The following is a 20,741-nucleotide window of genomic DNA, read 5'->3' as shown; positions in this document are numbered from 1 at the left end:
TTCAGCGAAAATTAGGAAGCATTGATAAGCATGGGAATTTTGTGATGTTTCCAAAGACGGTGTAATCTCGACCTGACTCGGCATTGTCGTGGTCATTGTCATAGGTTAAAAGAAAATTTTGGCGATCTGCTACGACTTTGACAGTCGCCGGCAGTCGCCTAAAAAATCGCCTAAGTGGGACAGCCCCTAAACTTTTTCACCCAGAGTTGTGAGTTTGTGGAATTCTCTGCCACAGAAGGCAATGGAGGCCAATTCACTGGATGAATTTAAAAGAGAGTTACTTAGAGCTTTAGGGGCTAGTGGAATCAAGGGATTATGGCGAGAAGGCAGGCACAGGTTACTGATTGTAGATGATCAGCCATGATCACAGTGAATGGCGGTGCTGGCTCGAAGGGCCAAATGGCCTCTATGTTTCTTTAAATTTTACAAAAGCCACGATGTGTTAAGTTGGAGATGGACACAAAAAGCTGGATTAACTCAGCGGGTCAGGCAGCATCTCTGAAGAAAAGGGATAGGTGACGTTTCAGGTCGAGACCCCACTTCAGTCTGAGAGTCAGGGGAAAGGGAAACGAGAGATATAGACGGTGATCTAGAGAGATGTAGAACAAACGAATGAAAGATATGCAAAAAAGTAACGACGATAAAGGAAGTAAGCCATTGGTGAAAACAAGTTACAGACAATGAGACTCAACAAGACAACTTTAAAATTAGTCCAATGACAGGTAGGGGAAGGACAGAGAGAGGGGATGCAAAGCTTACATGAAGTTAGAGAAATCAAAATTCATACCACTGGGTTATAAGCTGCACAAGCATAATATGGGATGCTGTTCCTCCGGTTTGTGTTTGACAGTGGAGGCTCAGGACGAAGGCCCAGTCTATACGGTGTTTGTACGTTCTCCCCATGACCTGCTTGGCTTTTCTCCGAGATCTTCGGTTTCCTCCCATGCTCCAAAGACGTGCAGGTTTGTAGGTTAATTGGCTGGGCAAATTTTTTTTTTAAATTGTCCCTAGTGGGTGTAGTTTAGTGTTAATGTGCGGGGATCGCTGGGCGGCGCGGACCCGGTGGGCCGAAGGGCCTGTTTCTGCGCTGTATCTCTAAATTTTAAAAAAAGGACGGAAAGGTCAGTGTGGGAATGGGAAGGGGAATTAGAGTGTTTGGCAACCGGGAGATCAGATAGGCCCAGGCGACTGAGTGAAGGTGTTCACAAAACATTCGCCCAGAGGTTCACTTGCACCTCCTCCAACTTCATCTACTGTATCCGTTGTTCAAAGTGTGGACTCTTATACATCGGCGACACCAAACGCAGACTGGGCGATCGTTTCCCTGTGAGGTCAAAACATATTAAAGTTTCTGGTGATGCATTCCAAAGAATATATATAGAAATCCACCCTCTTGAGTCTGAAGAAAGGTCTCGATCCGAAAAATCACCTATTCCTTTTCTCCAGAGATGCTGTCTGACCTGCTGAGTTACTCCAGCCTTTTGTGTCCATCCACCCTCTTGAATGTTTTATTTAATAAATTTATTTGTAGCCTAAGGTGGTTGTGGACATTCTTGTATTTAGAGCTTCTGAATCAAAAATAAGACCAGCAATGCAGAGTCAACGTTATCTGACCCTGTGTTGTGGATCATGGTGACGCTGTTTAAAATCAAAATACATTTTAACAGCAGTATCTTGTGATTGCGTTCGTGATATCTAACGCATGTGACTCGGTGATGACCGCTGATGTGATAACCTTGTGTGAGAAATACATACACCATTGCTTGTGTGTGTGTGTATGTGTGTGTGTTCAATCCAGCCCTCTCTGTGTAAACAGTAGGCAATGTTGTCTATCTCACCAGAATTCCACAACGTTGCTCATCAAGTGAAATTAAACACAAAAATTGTCTAAACTCAGCAAGAACGTATTTATAATAAAATCATGCAATGAGAGAGGCGGTCACGGTGGCGCAGCGGTAGAGTTGCTGCCTTACAGTGAATGCAGCGGTGGAGACCCGGGTTCCATCCCGACTACGGGTGCTGTCTGTACGGAGTTTGTACGTTCTCCCCGTGACCTGCGTGGGTTTTCTCCGAGATCTTCGGTTTCCTCCCACACTCCAAAGACATACAGGTTTGTAGATTAATTGGCTTGGTAAATGTAACAATTGTTCCTAGTGGGTGCAGGATAGTGTGGGGATCGCCCGGTGGGCCGAAGGGCCTGTTTCCGCGCTGTATCTCTAAACTAAACTAAGAGTGAGAGGTTGTGTATCACACGTGTGGGCATGTATGTGTAGGAAGGAACTGCAGATGTTGGTTTACACTGAAGATGGACACAAAATGCTAGAGTAACTCAGCGGGACAGGTGGCATCTCTGGGTAGAAGCAATGGGTGACGTTTCGGGTCCTAAATGTCACCCATTACTTCTATCCAGAGATGCTGCCTGTCCTGCTGAGTTACTCCAGCATTTTGTGTCTCTTTTAGACATGGAAACGTTAATAGTTGAAGTATTTTCCTCTGGTAGCATTCTAACTTGAGGCAAAATCTTGCACAGTAACTCAGACTTTTACTCCAGTGAAGTGCTGTATTGCCAAACTTGCTGCATCTGGTATAGAAGGTTCAACACCAACTTATTCTCTCCCCGAGAAACTGCTTCTTGTTTGTTCAAAGACTCTTCACTGGGTGTAGAAAGATCTGTACAAGAAAAGGAATGAGAACATCATAACGTGCTATTCATATTTGGTTTTACAAGTAAGTATATCTTTAACATTGTCAAACAAAACTAGTATTGAGTTTACATTTGCTGCATTTACATGTGACTCCTGGATATCTGAGAGCTGACAATAAAAAGGTTCAATAATACTTTATTGTCACAGGTACCTAGGTACAGTGAAATTCCTTTCTTGCAGACAGTTCAGTACATAGGAACAATGATACTTAAGTACGAGAGTGTAGGAATTGTAGATTACTTTGAGACAGTAGACCAGAGTTGCCACATTATCGACGACGTTTTGTATGCTTCAAGTCCAAAGTTGTTAAAGGTTTGAGTCGTAACTTGGCCATGATGGTCCGTTGTCCTGGTGACGGCACTGGGTTGGAGTTGCAGGGTCGGCCTGGCCACGTGCCCTCCAGTGCTGATATTCTCCACCGCTGCAGGTCATGTACGTGTAGCTTCAAATGTCCTCAAAGTAGGGAATGTCACTTGCTTGGTGCATTTGGTTTGCTATCCAATGTCTCCATGTGCCTTTCAGATGAACGGGTTCCAAAGACAGGAAGGCTTTGTCAACGGTTGCACGTATTGACACCTGTGCTGACGTAGAATGTTAACCTTGAAATGTTTGTGTCTGGTTTGGGAAGCATTTTGCCATCTGGAATATTACATAATATGTACTAGCATCCAAGGCATGTGGAACACAGCTTCTGTCAGCATAGTCCTGCGTTTTGTTTTTGTCATTTAAGCTGCTAGAGTAAGCCTTTGGTTTTAAAGGAATTGCAATCAATGTTTTCAATGTACACTACCTGAATTAAACCGTTGCAAGAGACCGAGCTTCATACTGAGAAAATAAGTTCAACCTAACACTCTTTTTGATCTTCACCACTTGGACAGTGTTGAATTACAGCTAACCTTTACTGTTGTAGTATGAACAGCAAAGCAAAATCAGGCAGAGCCTGAAGGGGCCCCACTCGACACGTCACCTATCCATGTTCTCCAGAGATGCTGCCTGACCCGCTGAGTTACTCCAGCACTCTGTGAAACGTCACCTATCCGTGTTCTCCAGAGATGCTGCCTGACCCGCTGAGTTACTCCAGCACTCTGTGAAACGTCACCTATCCGTGTTCTCCAGAGATGCTGCCTGACCCGCTGAGTTACTCCAGCACTCTGTGAAACGTCACCTATCCGTGTTCTCCAGAGATGCTGCCTGACCTGCTGAGTTACTCCAGCACTCTGAAACGTCACCTATCCATGTTCTCCAGAGTTGCTGCCTGACCTGCTGAGTTACTCCAGCACTCGGTGAAACGTCACCTATCCATGTTCTCCAGAGATGCTGCCTGACCCGCTGAGTTACTCCAGCACTCTGTGAAACGTCACCTATCCATGTTCTCCAGAGATGCTGCCTGACCCGCTGAGTTACTCCAGCACTTTGTGTCCTTTTTCAGGCAGAGTCAACATAGTTTAATGAAAAGAAAATCCATGTATGACGAATCAATGGAGATATAACTAAAGGCTAGAAAAGGAGAAACCAAAAGTGGACATGGCGTTTCAGGATTTTCAAGGAAAAATATCGTTGTAAGGGTGCAGGAGAGGAAAGGGAATTCCAGGGAGCATTTGATGGGAAGAGATACTGAGAGTTTTTTTAATAGTTAAGCATATGGCATGCGTAGAGTAATGAAAATGGATGCTGTTCTTCAGGGGTATAGAATGTATACAGAGATACTTAAAACAATTAGGAGTGGAAAAGGGTTCCACAAAATATCACTGGCAGACAAGATTAAGGCAAATCTTGAGGCTTGATAGAGTGACAGAGTTATAAAGCATGAGAGGAGAAAGGAGCTGCCGTAGGTAGTGCAGCGGTAAAGTTGCTGCCTTGCAGCCCAAATAGACCTGGGTTTGATCCTGACTATGGTGCTGTCTGTATGGAGTTTGTACGTTCTCCCTGTGACCTGCGTGGGTTTTCTCCAGCTGCTCCAGTTTTCTCCCACACTCCAAAGACGTGCAGGTTTGTAGGTTAATTGGCTCTGGTAAAGTTAGTAAATTGTCCATTGTGTGTAGGATAGCGCTAGTGTGCGGGGATCGCTGGTCGGTGTGGACCCGTAGGCTGGGCGACCAGTTTCCGCACTGTATCTCTAAACTAAACTAAAGGTAAAGATGGCCAGTGGAAAACAGGACGGAGGGAGGAGAACAAAACTGGGTGATGTGGAGAGGGGGCCTAGGAAAACGTGTGTGGATCAGGAGGAGAGAAAGGAGCATGGGGGCTGGTTACCTGAAACTGGAAAGTACAAGGTTTATAGACCTCCAAAATATGAGGTGTTGTTATTCTGGGGCCGCCCTGGCAGTGGAGAAGGTTGGGGATAGGCAGGTGGGTCTGGGAATGGAAAGGGGAGTTGAAATGGTGTGCAACCGGGAGGTCATGATGACCGAAGCTGGAGTACCTCAGAGGGTCGTGCAGCATCTCTGGAGAAAAGGAATAAGTGATGTTTCGGGTGCAGACCCTTCTTCAGACAGATGGCCACTGTGGACGGGCACAGATGAAGTTGGAGGATTGCTTTTATGATCAGTGGTGTACTACAGTCTTTAGTGCTGGGGCCTATACCGTTTGTTTGCATGAAGTGATGTATTTTGGGGGGCCGGACATGCATCCCGAATGGTAGAACTTTCCAGAGTATTGAAGGACAGAGGGGGGTTTGTGTGCAGGCACCAAATGTTAGGGCGGTGGTGCAGCGGTAGAGTTGCTGCCTTACAGCGAATGCAGCGCCGGAGACCCGGGTTCCATCCTGACTACGGGTGCTGTCTGTACGGAGTTTGTACGTTCTCCCCGTGACCTGCGTGGGTTTTTTCCAAGATCTTCGGTTTCCTCCCACACTCTAAAGACGTACAGGTTTGTAGGTTAATTGGCTTGGTAAATGTAAAAATTGTCCCTAGTGTGTGTAGGATAGTGTTAATGTACGGGGATCGCTGGTCGGCGCGGACCCAGTAGGCCGAAGGGCCTATTTCCGCGCTGTATCTCTAAAGTAAACTAAACTAAACAGCATAGTTATATATTACAGTGAAGAAGGCAGACAGGATGGTTGCCCTAATTTGCTGGGTCATTGAATACAAGGGCAGGGAAGCCCCACTACAACTTTATAACATTTTGATGGCGTATTCTTTCCAATTCTGGTCATTAAACCATAGGAAGGAGAGGAGAGCTACTGGGATGGACATTTAAATGGATTGGCAGGGTTGTTTTCCATGAGCAGAGTGGACCTGATAGAGGTGTCCAAGATTAGGCTTGTCAGTTAATTGGTTTCTGTAAATTGTCCTGGTGTGTATGATAGGTGATCGCTGGTCGGCACGGACTCACTCGGTGGGCCAAAGGGTCTGTTTCCAAGCTGTATCTCCAAACTAAACTAGTGAAATCCAGATGGTCTGTTGAATCAATGAAGAACATAAGGGTTAGGTCACTCAATGCTGTGAGGAGACTTCATTTTATTATAACTATTGTAAACACTTGGAACTCTCTACAGCAGAAAATCAAGTCTGGGCTTGCTTACTTATTGAGTTTGGTATATTCAAATACCATAACTAGATCAAACTTATTTATTGAGTATGGTATATTCAAATACCATAGCAAGATCAAGATCTCCACTGAGATCAGTGGAGTGTTAGGAATTTTTAATCCTCTGTGTGCTTGGATCAGTTCTGACATTAAATGGTGGAACTGCCACTAGGGTGGGGGGAGGTTACAACCCATCCATTGTCTTTTTGATGGAAGTGGAAACGTATGTTAAAACAAAGGAAATACAGATCCACCACCGAATTTCCGGCACCCCAGGTTAGAGAGCCTTTCTGGATTATCCGTGTTGCCAGACCAACAGAGGTCACGGCCTCCGAGAGGAGTCTAACGGTACTGGAACGGTCTGCCTAGGGGCCAAGACACTGGCCCGCAAAGTCGGCGTCAGAAGTCGGCTGTGGGAACAGATCTGCCGGGTCCGGCCAGGCCGGAGTTCCAGAGCCCCGTCCGCAGGGGGCTAACTCAAACTGCCGATCGGAAGCCCAGCCCCGGAACTCCCAGTGAGGTTGAGATCGGCCGCCACACCTAGCCTAGGCACCACACTTACTTTGGGGGGGGGGGGATTTCAAGTGCACTCTCATAATTTAATGGAGGTGCTGGACCCGCAGTTGCTGGAAAATTAGTGGTGGACCTGCACTATTTTTGAGGAAAGTTAAATGCCCCAAATGAAAAAAACAATTGTCTTTTTATGTATTTAATTTGATACTGTGTAGGAAGGATCTGCAGATGTTGGTTTATACCGAAAGACATAAAATGCTGGAGTATCTCAGGCCGCAGGCCGCATCTCCGGATAGAAGGAATGGGTGACATTTCAGGTCAGGACTGAAGGAGGGTCTCGACCCGAAACGTCACCCATTCCTTCTCTCCAGAGATGCTGCCTGTCCCGCTGAGTTACTCCAGCATTTAGTGTCTTATCTTTAGTTTGATACTTCCACCTTGCTGTCAGAACTGCGGCCATTGTATTCTGCAGCCAAGACCACTTGTAAGCATTTTAAAAATGGATGGCTGCCATTCATTAATCCTTCTCCCTCTCCTGCTTTGTTATGCCCTCCACTTAGCCCTCAGATCTTGCTCAGATTACCCTCCAAAGATGGAAAATGCAGTGACTCCACTCTGCATACAGTATCTCAGGAATGTATTAGTAGAGGTTCAACAAAGGTGAACACAAAATGCTGTAGTAACTCAGCGGGTCAGGCAGCATCTCTGGGAAAAAGGAATAGGTGACCTTTCAGATCGTGACCCTTCTTCTGAAGTGTCTCGAATTGAAACGTCACCTATTCCTTTTCTCTAGAGATGCTGCCTGACCCATGTAGTTACGCCAGCAGTTTGTGTCTATCTTTGGTGTAAACCAACATCGGCAGTTCCTTCCTACACAATAGTAGAGGTTCACATGGGAATAATCAACAGTCAGTCTTTACTGTAATCCTAAACAAAGCTTCATTGCAAAATCTCCACTCCTCATGGCTGCCTGCAATTGCTAAAAGTGCTTTTATTTTTCAGGAAGCATCAAGCTAGCAAGCTTGGCGTGTGGAGGTCAGCACGTGTGGGCTTGTGATTTTGATGGCGTTGTTTATTTCCGTGTCGGTACTCAACCGTTAAACCCCAGCATGATGCTGCCTGCTTGGATAAGCATTGAACCACCAGAACAGGTAGGTGATATGCTGACGGTGCTATTTCTCTTGGTCACTCCAAAAAGGACAGGCACGACAAGATTTAGTTTAGTTTATTATCATCATGTGTACCGAGGTACAGGGAAATCAATGATTTGGATGGGAACACACACGGCAAGAGTAGCAAGTTTGCTGATGATACAAAAGTGGGTGGTTTTGCAGATAGTGAAGATGGTTGTGAAAGATTGCAGCAGGATCTGGATCGATTGGCCAGGTGGGCGGAGGAATGGTTGATGGAATTTAATACAGAGAAATGTGTTGCATTTTGGGACGTCTCACATGGGCAGGACCTACAGAGTGAATGGGAGGCCTCTGGGGAGTGTTGTAGAGCAGAGGGATCTAGGAGTGCAGGTGCATGGTTCCTTGAAGGTGGAGTCGCAGGTAAATAGGGTGGTCAAAAAAGCTTTTGGTACGTTGGCCTTCATCAGTCAGAGTATTGAGTATAGAAGTTGAGAGGTCATGTTGCAGTTGTATAAGATGTTGGTGAAGCCGCATTTAGAGTATTGTGTTCAGTTCTGGGCACCATGTTATAGAAAAGATGTCAAGCTGGAAAGGGTACAGAGAAGATTTATGAGCATGTTGCCAGGACTAGACGGACAGAGCTAAAGGGAGAGGTTGAGTAGGCTGGGACTCTATTCCTTGGAGTGCAGGAGGATGAGGGGTGATCTTATAGGGGTGAGCGGAATAGATCAGGTAGATCTATCCCTCATAAGAGGAATAGATCGGGTAGATGCACAGAGTCTCTTGCCCAGAGTAGGGGAATCGAGGACCAGAGGACATAGGTTTAAGGTGAAGGGGAAAAGATTTAATAGGAATCTGATGGATGACTTTTTCACACAAAGGGTGGTGGGTGTATGGAACGAGCTGCCAGAGGAGATAGTTGAGGCTGAGACTATCGCAATGTTCAAGAAACAGTTAGACAGGTACATGGATAGGATAGGTTTGGTGGGATATGGAGCAAATGCAGGCAGATGGGACTAGTGTAGCTGGGACATTGTTGGCCGGTGTGGACGTTGGGCCAAAGTGCCTGTTCCCACGCCGTATCATTCTCGAAGCACAATTTTTGTTGCGTGCTATCCAGTCAATGGAAAGACCATATGGGATTACATTCGAGCCATCCACAATGTACAGATACAGGATAAAGGGAATAACGTTTAGTCCAAGATAAAGCCTGATCAAAGATGGTTCGAGGTCTCCAATGGGAGGTCAGGACCCCATTCTAGTTGGTGATAGGATGGTTCAGTTGCCTGATAACAGCTGGGAAGAAACAGTCCCTGAATCTGGAGGTGTGCGTTTCCACACTTCTGTACTCCATGCTTGATGGGCGAGGAGAGAAAGAGTGGCCTAAAGGAGAGGAGAGAAGGATACTGGTCCTTGATTATGCTGCTGGCCTTGCCGACCATTTGGTTATCAAGTATCGTAACTCGGGTATGGCAGAAAGAAATCTGGCATTTCTCCAAACCTTTAATCAAAACATCTTTAAATTGCAGCTTTCGTGATGATTTTGATTTCCAAAATTATCTGCACTCATGGCTTCGATATCAATTTTGAAATTGGGCAAAAACCTTTGCTGAGTTGAAATGGTTTATTTTGATAGTGACTGGTTAAAGGTAATAATTTAAGCGGTCCACCGAAGCGAGTGTATTGATCTTGATTTTGCTGTTAGTAGTGAAGGAAAGTCTTTAAATTATTCAGTAGGCTGGATATATAAATAAACTGAAATGAGAAGGTGCAACGTGCTATCCTAAAGGACAGTTGAGATGAATAATATAGATAAATTGAGAAGATATGGGGAATGGAATTGTATATTGATAGGAGTGTGCAAGAAGGAACTGCAGATGCTGGTTTAAACCGAAGATAGACACAAAATGCTGGAGTGACTCAGCGGGGCAGGCAGCATCTCTGGAGAGAAGGAATGGGTGACGTTTCTGGTCGAGACCCTTCTTCAGTTTGATAGGATCATCCAAAGACGTACAGGTATGTAGGTTAATTGACTGGGTAAATGTAAAAATTGTCCCTAGTGGGTGTAGGATAGTGTTAATGTGCGGGGATCGCTGGGCGGCACGGACTTGGAGGGCCGAAAAGGCCTGTTTCCGGCTGTATATATATGATGATGATGATGATGATAAAGCAAGGAGGCAGAGCCTCTTAGAGCAAAACACACATTCCTAAAGGGCTGAAAGATTTGCAAGTGGGCTGCAAACTTGCACTGTAATTAATTTATCCATCATTTCTTTGAGCTTCATGTTTGGAACTTATTTGGACTTTAACACTAACTAGACCAAGTGGACCCGTTGGACCCAAACCTCTCCTGCATTGGTGCAGCATCCCCTCCTCCCCCACTCCCCTTTCCCCTCCCTCCCCCTCCCCTCCCTTACCTCCCTCCCTTTCCCCTCTCCCCCCTCCTCCCCCCTCTCCCTCATCCCTTCCCCCCCACCATCCCCTCAATCCCCTCCCCCCCGCCATCCCCCTCAACCCCCTTATCCTCCCTCCCTCGCTAGGAGATAGATTTAAACGTTAAAATGTGAATAACTTTTAAAATATAACACCGATTTCAATGAAACTTCCATTAGCACCAAAGGGACGACGGTGAGTAAGGTGGGCTTAAAATTGTCGCTCTATCGTGTACTGTTTTGGCTGTAGTTCAGGAACAAACAAACAAACAAACAAACAAACGAGAGTTTTAGCAAATAGATTTCACAAAGGATATGACATTATCCTTTATGACATATGATAATGCCTTTTGACATTGTGGAACTGCTGTGCTTCTCGTTTTTGTGATTTCCAGTCGTTCTTCTTCCTCCTCTGCCCATCTACATCTAATTTCCTGCCTCCACTACTTCTTCGCCACATGACGGGCAATGACTCATTTAAAGTTCTATTGTGTGGTATTTGAGGATTAATCTCTTGTGTGCTTTTGTACGTGTGGGGAAAGCAGCAAGTAACGTAATGCTGTTTGAACATTGAATCTTTGGCCTAGCATCTATACTGAGTCATTGGGAAACTGACCCTTGGGCCCAACTTACCCATGCCAAGCAAGATGTTCCATCCTGCATTTGGTCCATATCCCTCAAAATTGTTCTGATGTCTTTTAAATGTTATAGCACCTGCCTCAACGACCTCCTCTGGAAGCAGGTTCCATTTATCCACAACCACATATCAACACACTCCAGTGGAGCATAGAGATGAAATAAACAATTGGGGGATGAAGTCCAATTGATTTTGTCCTTTGCATTACTGTTATGTTTAAAAATTGTATAACAGTATAACAGTATAACAGAGCTTTATTTGTCATTCGGTACCGAAGTACCGAACGAAACTACATAGCAGTCATAGAAAAAAGAACACAAGACACATGACCCCAACACAAACGTCCATCACAGTGACTCCAAACACCCCCTCACTGTGATGGAGGCAACAAAACTTCCACTCTCTTCCCCACGCCCACGGACAGACAGCTCGTCCCCGACCGACCCGCACTGTCCCCGCAAGGGGATGGAAGTCCCCGCGGCCGAGTCGCACCGGGCGCTGAAACGTCTCGCGGCCGAGCCGGGCGATGAAAGTCTCCGCGACCAAGCCTTGCGCAGCTAAGTCCCGTGGCCGAGCCGTACCGGGCGATGTTAAGTCCCGCGGCCGAGCCGCACCAGCGATGAAAAGTCCCGCGGCCGAGCTGCACCGGGCACTGTTAAGTCCAGCGGCCAAGCCGCACCAGCGATGTAAAGTCCCGCGGCCAAGCCGCACCGGGCGATAAAAAGTTCCGCGGCCGAGCCGCACCGGGCGATGTTAAGTCCAGCGGCCAAGCCGCACCGGGCACTGTTAAGTCCAGCGGCCAAGCCGCACCGGGCGATGTAAAGTCCCTCGGCCGAGCCGCACCGGGCGATGTTAGGCCCCGCAGCCGAGCCGCACCCCGCGCCGTGAGGAAGAGAAAAGTTTCCCCCACCACCCCCCACCCACACCACCACCCCCCACACATACACAACCAAAAAAAAATACAAAAACCATCCCAACACCGACACACAACAAATAAAAAAGGAAAAAAGACAAACAGACTGCTAGCGAGCCGCTGCCGTTAGGCGCCGCCACTTCCGCTAAACCTTTAAAAAAGACTGGTCCCAAACCATTAGTTGATAGTTTTGTGATTAAACAAAATAACGGGAGTGGATTACCAAACCAGGTCCACCCACTGATTTGTCTGGCAATGTGGTCCACCCTCCCTCTTTAATCCAGACACAATCTCCCCCCTCCTGAAGTCCCCCTGAAATTGTGGCACCTAGGCCGGGTGAGGCGGGCAATCTCGACCTCATCAGGACTTCCATGGCCGATCGGCGGGTCAAATTTGCAGCCTGCGGCCAGGGTTCTGGAACTCCGGCCTGGCCGGAGCAGGAAGACATGTTCCCATAGCTGACTTCCACGGCCGACTTTGCGGGCTGACATCTCGGCCACCCAAGGCCGTGACTTCTATTGGTCTGGCAAAACGGATAATCCAGTTAGGCTCTGGAACCAAAGGTGCCGGAAAATCAGTGGTGGATCTGTAATAACGTGTACCTTTTTTAAATGTAAAAATATCCCATCAAAATGCTGGAGGACCACATTAGAGCCTTTCTGCAATGGTCTTGGCATCAAGCACGTGATTTGAAGTTTTTTTCCTTGGCCTTTAAAACATATTTAGTCCACTTTAAACACAGTGCAAGTAATTAATCAGTGGGGATTGTAAGTAGAACCAGTTATCGAGCAATTATCTATCTATATCTATATAATACTAAAACTCAGATCTTGTGTATATTTTTTTTTGTGGTTTGGCCTGATATATTCGTAACAGCGATTGCAGCAAAACGGCGGACCGTAGCGCGACGGTTTTCGCACCGCCTCAATCGCCAATCTCGCGCTCACTCGGCCATGATATTTTCATTTAATTTGGTCGCGTGTTTTTTAAGTTACAGAGGTTTTAAAGCGCTGCCCCCCCCCCCCCTTTTTCAGGGGGGCGCTGCGGTGCAGATTTAGTTTTCAGCTTGTGGCTTGTGACGGCTACATTGTTTTGAAAAGTTTCCAGAAAAGGATTTAGTTTTCAGCTTGTGACGGCTACATTGTTTCGAAAAGTTTCCAGAAAAGCACTGATTGTTTTGTTATTGCAAGTCAAGTCAAGTCAAGTCAAGTCAAGTCAATTATATTTGTATAGCACATTTAAAAACAACCCATGTTGAAAAGTGCTGCACATCTGATTAGGAAATTGCAAGTCAAGTCAAGTCAAGTCAAGTCAATTATATTTGTATAGCACATTTAAAAACAACCCATGTTGAAAAGTGCTGCACATCTGATTAGGAAAAAAAAAAAAAAAGGTTATAGTGGTCACTTGACATACACAGATCAGGAGGACGGGCCCAACGGGCACACTTGGAGAGTAAGAGTGGGGCTGGGGGAGGAGAGAATGGGGGGTGTGGGGACGGGCCCAACGGGCCCGCTTTGAACGGGCACACTTGTTCTAGTATACTATTAAAACTCAGATCTTGTGAATATATTTGTATCGGGGTTTCATTTTGCATCAGTGATTTCGGCAAAACGGTAAACTGTCGCGCCACGGGTTTTGCACCGCCTTAATCACCAACCTCCCGTCTGACCGGCCGCGATATTTTCATTTAATTTGGTCGCATGTTTTTTAAGTTACAGAGGTTTTAAAGCACTGCCCCCCCTGATTTATCGATTTTTTGACAGAAGGGGGGCGCTGCGGTGCTTCATTGTGATGTCACAATGCCCCTGTGAGATGAACTCGAGCTGACCCCCCTTCCCCCCCCGCGGTATTCAGCGTGTGACGTCACAATGCCCCTGTGCTACATTGTTGCGAAAAGCTGTCAAGTCAAGTCAATTTTATTTGTATAGCACATTTAAAAACAACCCACGTTGACCAAAGTGCTGTACATCTGATTAGGTACTAAGGAAAAAAATGAAACATACAGTAGCACGCAAACAGTTCACAGCGCCTCCTCAATGAGCCTCAAACGCTAGGGAGGAGAAATAGGTTTTGAGCCTGGACTTAAAGGAGTCGATGGAGGGGGCAGTTCTGATGGGGAGAGGGATGCTCTTTCCACCCTCCCTCCCCCCCTCCCGGTTACAATGGAAATCCTACGGGGACGGGCCCCCTCCCTCCCCCCCACCCCCACCCCCTCCCCCCTTCCACTTCCCCCTCCTCCCTCCCTCCCCTTCCCTCCCTCCCCTCCTCCCGGTTACAATGGAAACCCTACGAGGACGGGCCCAACGGGGAAAGAGGGGTACTGGGAAAAGGGGAGGTCCCCCTCCCTCCCCCCTTCCCCCCTCCCCTCCCCTCCCCCCTCCCTCCCCCTCCCCCCTACCCCCTCCCTCCCCTCTCCCTTCCCCCCCTTCCCCCCTCCCCCCCTCCCTCCCCCTACCCCCTCCCTCCCCCCTTCCCCCCTCCCCTCCCCCTTCCCTCCCACTCCCCTCCTCCGTCCACACCTCCCTCCCTCCCCCTTCCCTCCCTCCCCTCCTCCCGGTTACAATGGAAACCCTACGAGGACGGGCCCAACGGGGAAAGAGGGGTACTGGGAAAAGGGGAGTTGCCCCATCCTCCCCCCTTCCCCCCTCCCTTCCCCACTCCCTCCCCCTCCCCCCCTTCCCCCCTCCCCTCCCCCCCTTTCCCTCCCCTCCTCCCTCCACACCTCCCTCCCTCCCTCCCCGCCTCCCGGTTACAATGGAAACCCTACGAGGACGGGCCCAACGGGGATAGAGGGGTACTGGGAAAACAGGTGGTCCCCCTCCCTCCCCTATTCCCCCCTCCCCCATTCCCCCCTCCCTCCCCCTCCCCCCTACCCCCTCCCTCCCCTATCCCTCCCCCCGTCCCTCCCCCCTCCCCTCCCCTCCCCCCTCCACACCTCCCTCCTCCCTTCCCTCCCCCCCACTCCCCTCCCGATTACAATGGAAACCCTACGAGGAAGGGCCCAACGTGGAAAGAGGGGTACTGGGAAAAGGGGAGGTCCCCCTCCCTCCCCCCTTCCCCCCTCCCCTCCCTCCCCCCTCCACCCCTACCCCCTCCCTCCCCCTTTCCCCCCTCCCCCTCCCCTCCCCCTCCCTCCCCCTCCCCTCCTCCCTCCACTCCTGCCTCCCTCCCCCCTCCCTCCCCGCCTCCCGGTTACAATGGAAACCCTACGAGGACGGGCACAACGGGGAAAGAGGGGTACTGGGAAAAGGGGAGGTCCTCCTCCCTCCCCCCCTTCCCTCCCCCTTCCCTCCCCCTTCCCTCCCCCCCTTCCCTCCCCCCCTTCCCTCCCCCCCTTCCCTCCCCCTTCCCCCCTCCCCTCACTCCCCCTCCCCCCTACCCCCTCCCTCCCCTCTCCCTCCCCCTCCCCTCCCCTCCCCCCTCCCCTCCCCCCTCCCATCCCCCCCTCCCTCCCCCCTGCCCCCCTCCCTCCCCCCTGCCCCCCTCCCTCCCCCCTGCCCCCCTCCCTCCCCCCTGCCCCCCTCCCTCCCCTCTCCCTCCCCTTCCCCCTCCCCTTCCCCCCTCCCCTCCCCCTCTCCCTCTCCCTCCCCTCCCCCCTCTCCCTACTCTCCCTCCCCTCCCCCCCTCCCTCCCTGAGTAAATTCACTTACTATGCTGATAACAATGACTAAAATAAAAGATGCAAAGTGCTGGAGTAACTCAGCGGGTCAGGCAGCATCCTTGGAGAACTTGGATAGGTGAAGTTTCGGATCGGGACCCTTCTTCAAAGCTGAATTGGCATCTGTACATGTTCTCCAGGAATTATGCCTGACCCGCTGAGTTTAGTTTAATTTAGAGATACAGTGCAGAAACAGGCCCTTCGGCCGACTGAGTCCGGACCGACCGGCGATCCCTGCGCATTAACCTACACATGAGGTACAATTTACACTTATACCAAGCCAATTAACCTACAAACCTGTACTTCTTTGAAGTGTGGGAGGAACATGAGGATCTCGGAGAAAACCCATGCGGTCACGGGGAGAAAGCACAAACTCCGTACAGAAAGCACCCGTAGTCAGGATCGAACCCGGGTCTCTGATGCCGCAAGAAATGTAAGTTTTTTTTTGTAAATTAGCATCTGCAGTCCTTCAGGGCGGCACAGTAGCGCAGCGGTAGAGTTGCTGCCTTACAGCGCCAGAGACCCAGGTTCAATCATGTCTGTCCCTATCATCCCCTCCTCCTTCCCAGATCTCCCTCTATCTTCCTGTCTCCACCTATATCCTTCCTTTGTTGGGAGGTTAATGTCTGACGAAGGGTCTCGACCCGAAACGTCACCCATTCCTTCTCTCCTGAGATGCTGCCTGACCTGCTGAGTTACTCCAGCATTTGTGAATAAATACCTTTGATTTGTACCAGCATCTGCAGTTATTTTCTTATATTATGACTATGAGTGCTGTCTGTATGGGATTTGTACATTCTCCTTGTGACCGTGTGGGATTTCTCTGGGTGCTCTGGATTCCTCCCACACTCCAAAGACATGCAGGTCTGTAGGTTAATTGGCTTCGGTAATTTGATAATTATAAAATGTCCCTGGTATGTAACGTGGTGTATAGGTTGTCGTGGACTTGGTGGGCCGAAGGTCTTGTTCCTGCACTGTATTTCTGAACTATGTTTTATTTCTAAACTATACGCATTTGCCTCCCCACTACCTGCTGTCAGAAGATGATGCACCTGAATTGTTTAAATCCAGTTGGTAAATTGTGCAGTCTTAACTTTTGAGGCACTTCAAAGTTTAGACACCTCTTCTTGTAAAATTGCTAAGTAAATAGTGAACATTACGCCAAACTTTAACATGAGCAACACTGCCATACGTACTTATACTTTCAAAGCGACTCCTGAATTGCATTAATCAATCTGTGACTTGCTAGGAGAGTTCTCCCCATTTTGGTGTCAACCGTCTCTTACAGCTCTAGTAGTAACTTCATGTCAATGAAGCAATCTAGTTATGTCAGATCCCTCATTAATACGTTACCACAGGCTTTTGCTCAGAGTTTTGAGCATGCTGTCAGTACTTTTATTGCATTTATATCATTATGGTCAATGTTGAGATCAATGCAAGATCACGGTTTGGAAAAAGGCTAGCAAATAGCAGGAGGATTTGGAACCTCTGTATTCATGCCCATATAATAGAAATCTCAGATTTGGTGCTGCACATGTAGGAAGTGGCAGCAATTGTGCGATGTTTGCAAGATCCAGGAGAATGTACGGAGTTTGTACGTTCTCCCCGTGACCACGTGAGTTTTCTCTCGTACGTTTTTTCCAAAGACGTACGAGTTTGTAGGTTAACTGGCTTGGCATAAATGTAAATTGTCCCTAGTGTGTAGGTTAGTGTCGGTGAGGAACCGGCGAGCCAAAGGGCCTGTTTCCTTGCTGTATCTCTAAATTAAACTATTGTATTATCCATTGACGTGTTTACAAACCTGTTGTGCTGCTGCAAGTAAGAATCTCATTGTTTCATTTCAGTTGAACCCTAACATGTTGATAGGCACACTACTCAGCTGAAGCCAAGCTTAGCAGTGCCCAAGCAACAATACCAGTGCTTTTCATTCATCGCTTGCTATTTTAAATTCATATCCTTTCTTGTCGCTGTAGTAACTTGTTTGTGCCTTGAAAGCACTAACTGCTTCATTGTGAGGGTGGTTCTGTTCCCAGTTTAAGTTTCTGATCTAAACAATTACTGATGCAGCAACTAAACTCTGCCTGCAGAGAATGTACAGCCTAGTTACCAGAGCCAGACGTGACTATCAGCCTTTATTTGTTCTGATCCCAGTGTTGATTTGTCTGCAGCAGTCCCAGGTTAAAGCCTGTGAACTCTGCTCTCACAAATGTTCTATTGCAAAGTTGCTGTACTTCATTTGCAAACATGTAATTCTAGTCAAACTCTTCGTTGCTTGTTATGGTTCAAGTGTAAACTCCAACTGTATTAGTTAACTATGAAGTTGCATTTGTAGGGAGCGAGAACTTGATAGATTTGAACATTTTTTTTAACTTCCTCTCAACGTAAGGAGATTGACAAACAAGGAACTGCAGTTACTGGTTTACAAAAAAGACACATTTTGACAAAGGATTCCAACCCAAACATCACCTGTCCATGTTCTTCGGAGATGCTGCCTGACCCGCTGAGTTACTACAGCACTTTGTGTCTTGGTCGTGTTACAATTTCTTCCTCCCTATTTAAAACCAGACTATCTGATCTGTTGCTGATATTGCACTGAAGTCTGATACAAACTATGAGATAAAATTACTTGCCACTTCCTTACTTTGGTTGATAGTTCTCCAGTCTCACACTCCAGGGATCCCATACTGAGCTACCCTGTTCCTTTTTTTAAATAGCCACAGATGCTCATATGCTTTGATGCTGCTTGCCAATTTGTGCTACTGATCCTCCCATATTAGCTTTTTAGTCTTGCGATGCTATTTCCTGAAAAATTCTCTCCTATGGAACACTCCACAATTTTGCCACTTCATATGCTGTAGTTTTTAATGTAATATTTTCCTTGATCTCTGATTAACCATGGTTAGTTTATCTTTCTCTTTTGAGTCACCCTTTCTGCTGACGGCCATGAAGTTGTTCCTTAAATATCTGACTGCTCATCTGCTGACCTTTTCTTTAGTCTACTTTCCCAGTTCATTCTGGACAACTCTTCCATCTGACCTTTTTAAACTTTAGGGATACAGCGCGGAAACAGGCCCTTCAGCAACCGAGTCCGCACCGACCAACGATCAACCCATACACTAGCTAGTGACAGACTAGGGACAATTTACTAGGGATAATGTAAAAACCTGTATATCCCTGGAATGTGGGAGGAAACTGGAGCTGCCGGAGAATGTACAAACTCCGAACAGGCGTCAGTCAGGATCTAATCTGCGTCTCTAGTGCTGCAAGACAACAACTCTACCGCTGTGCCACAGTGCTGCCCACCTTTACAATGTCTTTTTTACATTGACACTGAAACCAGAAGTGCTTATTGTTTGAGACATTGCAGGTATCTGGCTTGCAAATAATCAAGTCATATTTTACTCGATTCTAAATACTAATAAGAATTCACTGAGGATAGTTCAATGTTCCATGGAAAAACTGCAGAGTAATTCCATTTGTGACTCTTGCAACATTCATGAGACTACCAGCACTCATTAACAAAAAGAGTTGATTTTCTACCACGTGAGTGCATATTTACAATGCAGTTCATGTTTCAACCAAAGAGCTCGTTGTAAACAATTCCAGCCTGCTTTTATCTGACAGCATGAGAGTAAAAACCCCTTAATCCAGCACACGTGAGATTTTTAACATTGATGGACTAGCAGATTTTCCAGATTCTTGGCTGTTACTCTTCTCAATACAGTTTTAACTGCACACCAGACCAGCAATGAACCTATCAGGCAATGTCCTGCCTGAACATATAACATATAACATATAACAACTACAGCATGGAAACAGGCCTGTCCGGCCCTACCAGTCCACGCCGACCATTCTCCCTGACCTAGTCTCATCTACCTGCACTCAGACCATAACCCTCCAATCCCCTCCTATCCATATACCTATCCAATTTACTCTTAAATAATAAAATCGAGCCAGCCTCCACCACTTCCACCGGAAGCCCATTCCATACAGCCACAACCCTCTGAGTAAAGAAGTTCCCCCTCATGTTACCCCTAAACCTTTGTCCCTCAATTCTGAAGCTATGTCCCCTTGTTGGAATCTTCCCCACTCTCAAAGGGAAAAGCCTACCCACGTCAACTCTGTCCGTCCCTCTCAAAATTTTAAAAACCTCTATCAAGTCCCCCCTCAACCTTCTACGCTCCAAAGAATAAAGACCCAACCTGTTCAACCTCTCTCTGTAGCCTAAGTGCTGAAACCCAGGCAACATTCTAGTAAATCTCCTCTGTACCCTCTCCATTTTGTCGATATCCTTCCTATAATTTGGCGACCAGAACTGCACACCATACTCCAGATTTGGCCTCACCAATGCCCTGTACAATTTCAACATTACATCCCAACTTCTATACTCGATGCTCTGATTTATAAAGGCAAGCATACCAAACGCCTTCTTCACCACCCTATCCACATGAGATTCCACCTTCAGGGAACAATGCACAGTTATTCCCAGATCCCTCTGTTCCACTGCATTCCTCAATTCCCTACCATTTACCCTGTACGTCCTATTTTGATTTGTCCTACCAAAATGCAGCACCTCACACTTATCAGCATTAAACTCCATCTGCCATCTTTCAGCCCACCCTTCCAAAAGGCCCAAGTCTCTCTGTAGACTTTGAAAATCTACCTCACTATCAACTACTCCACCTATCTTAGTATCATCTGCATATTTACTAATCCAATTTGCCACACCATCATCCAGATCATTAATGTAAATGACAAACAACAGTGGACCCAACACAGATCCTTGGGGCACTCCACTAGACACTGGCCTCCAACCTGACATACAATTGTCAACCGTTACCCTCTGGTATCTCCCATTCAGCCATTGTTGAATCCATCTTGCAACCTCACTATTAATACCCAACGATTTAACCTTCTTAATCAACCTTCCATGTGGAACCTTGTCAAATGCCTTACTGAAGTCCATATAGACAACATCCACAGCCTTGCCCTTATCAATTTCCCTGGTAACCTCTTCAAAAAATTCAAGAAGATTAGTCAAACATGACCTTCCAGGCACAAATCCATGTTGACTGTTTCTAATCAGGCCTTGATTATCCAAATAATTATATATATTGTCCCTAAGTATCTTTTCCATTAATTTTCCCACCACAGACGTCAAACTAATAGGTCTATAATTGCTAGGTTTACTTTTAGAACCTTTTTTAAACAAAGGCACA

At 47.2% G+C, this 20,741-nt stretch overlaps 1 protein-coding gene across 2 annotated transcripts in view; it reads left to right on the top strand.

The window, feature by feature from the left end:
- Positions 1-20,741, top strand: part of tecpr2 (tectonin beta-propeller repeat containing 2) — a 79,648-nt gene that overhangs the window by 51,414 nt on the left and 7,493 nt on the right. Inside the window, exons 17-18 of one of the 2 annotated variants that reach the window (XM_078406013.1) lie at positions 7,749-7,897; positions 15,836-15,955. In XM_078406013.1, the coding sequence (XP_078262139.1) occupies positions 7,749-7,897; positions 15,836-15,955 (269 nt within the window). The remainder of the gene's footprint in view (positions 1-7,748; positions 7,898-15,835; positions 15,956-20,741) is intronic. The other variant, XM_078406014.1, reaches the window with a different exon arrangement.

The sequence above is a fragment of the Rhinoraja longicauda genome, chromosome 10 (genome assembly GCF_053455715.1).
Source record: "Rhinoraja longicauda isolate Sanriku21f chromosome 10, sRhiLon1.1, whole genome shotgun sequence".
NCBI classification, from domain to species: Eukaryota; Metazoa; Chordata; class Chondrichthyes; order Rajiformes; family Arhynchobatidae; genus Rhinoraja; species Rhinoraja longicauda.
The sequence above is the reverse complement of the archived record's forward strand: the minus strand, read 5'-3'. Positions and strand labels throughout refer to the sequence as shown.